This window comes from Chrysochloris asiatica, unplaced genomic scaffold (assembly GCF_000296735.1).
Source record: "Chrysochloris asiatica unplaced genomic scaffold, ChrAsi1.0 scaffold00494, whole genome shotgun sequence".
In the NCBI taxonomy this organism is placed as follows: Eukaryota; Metazoa; Chordata; class Mammalia; order Afrosoricida; family Chrysochloridae; genus Chrysochloris; species Chrysochloris asiatica.
The window spans coordinates 177,426-183,509 of NW_006409012.1; the positions used below are offsets into that span (position 1 = coordinate 177,426).

Here is a 6,084-nt window from a genome sequence, read left to right on the forward strand (position 1 = left end):
TGATTAAGGGTAGGATTGCACAGTCAGTGAGTGCTGTCAATAAATTGCATACCTATAAAAAGTTGAATCGCAAAAGTTGTGAGACAAATACATTTGCAACAATGATTTTCCATTGCTCTAAAAAAAGATTATCTCCTGAGGCTGCTTATGTACAACCAAATAAATATCTCACAGGATTTGATTCCTTGGTTTGGTAGTGTAGGATCGTAGTTTCATGGGACATCCCTGTTAATTGGCTTAATATCATGTTTATTGCTTCTGTTCTACCTCCTACTTAGATGTGTACTGTCTAGGGTATTAAAAACTTGCAATGGCTATCCAATTGGTCTTCATTCTCCTGGAGCAACAGAAGAGGAAAGAGAATCAGGAATAGAAGGAATAAATGGACTGTGTGACTAATTTCCTCCATAAACAACTGCCTCCTTTGCCACAAGAATTGAATGGTTCCCAGCAACAATTACTGTTCATTGTGACCAAAGTTCTCTAGAAGAATCCTGATCAAAAGGGGAAAAATGCAGAACAGGATTTCAAATTCTCATGAACTCCAGATTTCCAGGAGCCATGGAAGTTGTATAAAATGCCTAAAATGATATCTATGAGTTAATATTTAAACTTTAAACCAAAATATATCTTGCAGTTTTCATAAAACGAAATAATGATTTAGCTTAACTAATAAAGAATGAAATACTATCCTAGGCATTAGTGAGCTGAAATGGACTGATATTGGCCATTTTGAATCTGACAATTATATGGTTTATTATGCTGGGAATGGAAAACTGAAGAGGAATGGCATCACATTCATCATCAAAAACAAAAACAAAAAACATTTCAAGATCTAACTTGAAGTATAATGCTGTCTGTGATAGGATAATATCCATATACTTACAAGGAAGTTCAGTTAATACCAATATTATTCAAATTTGCACACCAAACACTAATGATGAAATTGAAGAATTATACCAACTTCTTAAGTCTGAAATTGATTAAACATGCAATCAAGATGTATTGATAATTACTAGTGACTGGAATGCAAAGGCTGGAAACACAGAGGAAGGATCAGTAGTTAGAAAACAATGGCATTGGTGATAGATAAGATGCTAGCGACCACATGATAGAATTTTGCCAGACCAATGACTTTTTCACTTCAAATACCTCTTTTAAACAACATAAAAGGCATCTGACATGGCCTTACCGATGGAATACACAAAAATGAAATTGTTTATATCTGTGGGAAGAGACTGTGGAAAAGCTCCATATCATGAGCCAAAACAAGGCCAGGGCAGAATGTAGAATAGACTGTCATATGCAAGTTCAGGTTGAAGCTGAAGAAAATGAAAACAAGTCAACTAGAGCCAAAATTTGACCTTGAACAGATCCCACCTGAATTTAGAGATCATCTCAAGAGCAGATTTGATGCATTAGACACTAATGACAGAAGACAAGAAGAGTTGTGGTGTGGCATCAAAATATCATACAGGAAGAGAGCAAAAGGTCATTAAGATAAGAAAGAAGGAAAAGAGCAAAATGGATGTTGAAGTGATACTGAAACTTACTCTCCAGTGTAAAGAAACTAAAGCAAATAGAAAAAGATGAGGAAGTAAAGCTGAATAGAAAATGCCAAAGGGCGGATCCAGAAGACAAAGTAAAATATTATAATGAAATGTGCAAAAGTCTGGAGTTTGAAAACCAAAAGGGAAGAACACATTCAGCATTTCTTAAGCAACTGAAGAACAACTTCAAGCCTCAATTTGCAATGTTTAAGAATTCTATGGACAAAATACTGAGTGATGCAGAAAATATCAAAAGAAGATAGAATGCCAAAAAGAAACGGACAATGTTCAAAGAGGTAGTATATGATCATGAGCCAATGTTATGATCAGTCCAAGGTGCACTGAAGGTATGGACAAACAACAAGGCTCTGGGAATTGATGAGATACTAAATGAAATCTTTCAACAAACTGATGCAGCACTGGAGACACACTCATTCACCTATACAAAGAAATTTGGAAGATAGCTACTTGGTCAACTGATTGGAAGAAACCCATTATTGTGCTCATTCCAAAGAGAGGTAACCCAACAGAATCAGGAAATCATCAGACAGTATCACTAATATCACATGCAAATAAAATTTTGCTAAAGATAATTCAAAAACAGCTGCAATAATAAAACATTGACAGGGAACTGCCAGAGGTTCAAGTTGGATTCAAAGGAGAATGTGGAATGATTGCTGACAACAGATGGATCTTAGCTAAAATCACAGAATACCATAAAGATGTTTACCTGTGCTTTACTGACTATGTAAAAGCTTTCGATTGTGTGGATCATGACAAGCTATGGACAAAGTTGCAAAGAATGAGTATTCTGGGACACTTAATTGTGTTCATGAGGAACCTGTACATAGACCAAGAAGGAGTTGTTAAAACAGAGCAAGGGAACACTGAATGGTTAAAAATTAGGAAAGGTTTGAGCCAGGGTTGTATTCTTTTACTATATGTATTCAGTCTGTATGCTGAGTACATAATCTGAGAAGGTGGATAATCTTAAAAAGAACATTGCACCAGAATCAGAAGAAGAATTATTAACCATCTGTGATGTGCATACAGTACAACCTTGTTTGCTGAAAGTGAAAAGGACTTGAAATATTGATGAAGATCCAAGAGTACAGCTTTCAGTATAAGTTGAACCTCATGTAAATAAAACCAAAATCCTCACTACTGGACCAATAATAACATCATGATAAATGGAGAAAAGATTGAAAATTTCCAAGACTTCATTTTGCTCAGATCAACCATTAACACTCAGGGAAGCATCAGTCAACAAATCAAGCAACATATTGCCTTGGGCAAATCTGCTGCGCAAGACCTCTCTAAAGTGTGCAAGTGCAAAGATGTCAAATTTGAGGACTAAGGTGCAACTGATCTGAGCCATGGAATTTTCAATAACCTTATATGCATGTGAAAGTTGGACAGTGGATAAGGAAGACAGTAGATGAATTGATGCATTTGAGTTATGGTGTTGGAGAAGAATATTAAAAGTACCATAGACTGCTATGTTGTTGTTAAGTGCTTCTGAGTTGGTTACAACGCATAGTGACCCTGTATAGGTTTCAGAGGAGCAGCTGATGAGCTTGAACCACTGACCTTACAGTTCAAACCGACTTTGCAGTCCAGCACCACACAACTCCCATGGACTGCTATAAGAACAAACAAATCTATATTGGAAGAAGTACAGTCAGAATGGCAAGATTTCATCTCTTATACTTCAGCCATTTTATCAGAAGGGACTAGTCCTGGGAGAAAGACATCATGCTAGGTAAAGTGGAAGGTCAGAGAAAAAGAGGAAGACCCCTAATGAGATGGACTGGCACATTGGTAGTAACAATGGGCTCAAGTTTAACAACCATTGTGGGCATGGTTCAGGACCTGACAGTGTTTCATTCTGTTGTACATAAGGTCGTCGTGAGTTGGAACCAACTTGATGACACCTAACAACAACAGTAAAGAATGTCTGTATTGAACATTATGCTTTAAAACAAAGAACCAGCGATATGAGGTCCTGGAACACTGGTGATGCTGAAGAATAAGCACTAGGCTGCTAACCACAAGGTTGTTGATGTGAACCCACCAGTTGCTCTGCAGGAGAAAGATGAAGCTTTATGTTCCTGTAAAGATTTACAGGAGAATCCTCTACAGGTCGCTGAGTCAGGACCAACTTGACAGCACCTAACAATAACAAGTGCAGCCAGAGTCCTCCTTGGAGGCCAAGATGGCCAAACTTCATCTCTCATACTTCAGACATATTGTTAGGAGGGACCAGTCACTGGAGAAGGATATCATATTTGGTAAGGTGGAGGGTCAGAGAAAAGGAGGAAGACCCTCCAACAAGATAGATTGGGCAAGTGGCAGCATTGATGGACTCAAGCATGGCAACAGTGGTGAGGTTGGCCCAGGATCGGGCAGTGTTTCGTTCTGCTGTGCATAAGGTCACTATGCATCGGTACTGACTTGATGGCCCCAAACAATAACAACAACATATGAGATCCCACTGACAACAGCAACATGAAAGATTCAGATAAGAGCCTTAGGGTTTATGTTTATGTTAATGGGGGAGGAATAACTCAGAAAAGGAGGGTGGGGATTGTTGCACAACTCTAAAAATGTAATCGGTGTCAGTGAATATACATGTTGAATTGGTGGTGTATGTTTTGCTGTGTCTATTTTCATATTCTCAACAACAATAAAATAAATAAAAATTAAAACTCTATGGGGACTTCTACTTTGCTACATGAAGTTGATTTATGAGTTAAAAATCAACTCGATGGTATCCAACAACAACAGGTAGGTGCGTGCACACACATACTCTTACATATTTATGGAGGTATAACAAATATTGTAAATTTCACTAATACATATACATCTATATGCAAACTTCTTTAACAAATTTATCTATAGTAAACACCACAGTATATGTGAAATTAATTGATTTAGTCATCCATTGAACCTAAATCTGTATTTTCCACGGTAATTTAGGAACTCAACACACATACATATTTTAATCATACCATCCTCATCTATCTCCCCTATGGTAAACAAAATTACAGTTTTTTGCAGTTTCTATCAAGAGATGGGGTCTTTTTTCATTCTTTGAATCTGGGTAGACTTTGTAATTTGCTTTCTCTACTAGAAAGAGGCAGGAGCCATGTAATATTCATTTTCAGCCTGGGCCTAAGGAGATTTGCATTCTTTTCTTGGTACCTAACAACAAGAAGGAATCCACCATATGAAGAAGCCTGGGTTATCCTGCTGGAAGGCTCAGTGAGGTCATTTTAGACTAGTTTGCCCTCATGGGGACTCAGTAGCTACCCACAGATACTAGCGGAATTCAGTCAAGCCCAGTCTGAACTGATATAATAGCTAGTTAAGCTCAACTCCAGTTCACAAACCATAGTATCATGAGCTAAACAAATGATAGTTGTTATAAACCATGAGTTTTTAGGTAGTTTGTAGCATAGCAAAAACTAATTGATTTAAATCATTATTTTTACCTGAAAGAATAAAATTTTAGGAGAATATTGCCATTTCAGGGTCAATGTTAAACTCACGACTTCATAGTATATGTTCAATAAACACTTGATAGATAAGTCAGCTTACCTTAATGGGATTCCTATAGAAAGACTGTTTGCCAGAAGATGGAAATGACATTGCAATAATGCGGTCTGGAAGCAAAAACAATCACTATATATGTTATTATGGTTGTGAAATAATGTAAAAAATATAACTTACATATAGATTTCTTTTTCAGAGACAAGTTTTGTTTTTTTTTTGTTTTTTTGTTGTTGTTTTTACAAATAAGTATAATTGTTTATTGGCTATCTTTAAGACTCCAGGTAGAGCAATGGTTAAGTGATAGGCTGCTAAACAAAGTTTGGTAGTTCAAATCACCCATGCTTCATGGGAGAAAGATGTTATTATCTGCTCACATAAAAAGTGTCCTTATGAGATGGTTCCACTCTGTCACATGGGCTTGCTATGAGTTGAAATTGGACTGTCAGAAACTAACAACAACATTGAACTACAATAAGTTCTTTAAAAAAATGTCCAACATAGGACAGATAATGTAAAGGAAACTGAAATTAACAATAGAATGTACACTTGTCAATAATAGGAATCTTTTTCTGTTTATTCACTGATGTGTTCAATGTGTCTAGACCAAGTTTAACTCCGAGTGTTGTTGTTGTTATGTGCGATGGAGTCGTTGCTGACTCATAAGGACCCTGAACAGGGTTTCCGAGGCTGTAAATCTTTATAGGATCAGAAAACCTCATCTTTCTCCTGCAGAACAGCTGGTAGTTTTAGATTAGCAGCTCGATTTGTAACCACAATGCTACCAGAGCTCCTTAACTAAGTAGGTGATCAACACATATTTTTCAACTCAGAGTAGGTGTTCTATATATTGTTGTTGTTGTTATGTGCCGTGGAGTCGGTTCTGACTCGTAGCGACCCTGCACAGGGTTTCCGAGGCTGTAAATCTTTACGGGCACAGAAAGCCTCATCTTTCTCCCATGAAACAGCTGGTAGTTTCGAA

General features: G+C 37.1%; 1 protein-coding gene across 1 annotated transcript in view; it reads right to left on the minus strand.

The window, feature by feature from the left end:
• LOC102837579 (phosphatidylinositol 3,4,5-trisphosphate 3-phosphatase TPTE2-like) overlaps positions 1-6,084 on the minus strand; it is a 113,301-nt gene that overhangs the window by 74,337 nt on the left and 32,880 nt on the right. The window contains exon 8 of the mRNA XM_006877427.1: positions 5,151-5,215. Within this exon, the coding sequence (XP_006877489.1) occupies positions 5,151-5,215 (65 nt within the window). The remainder of the gene's footprint in view (positions 1-5,150; positions 5,216-6,084) is intronic.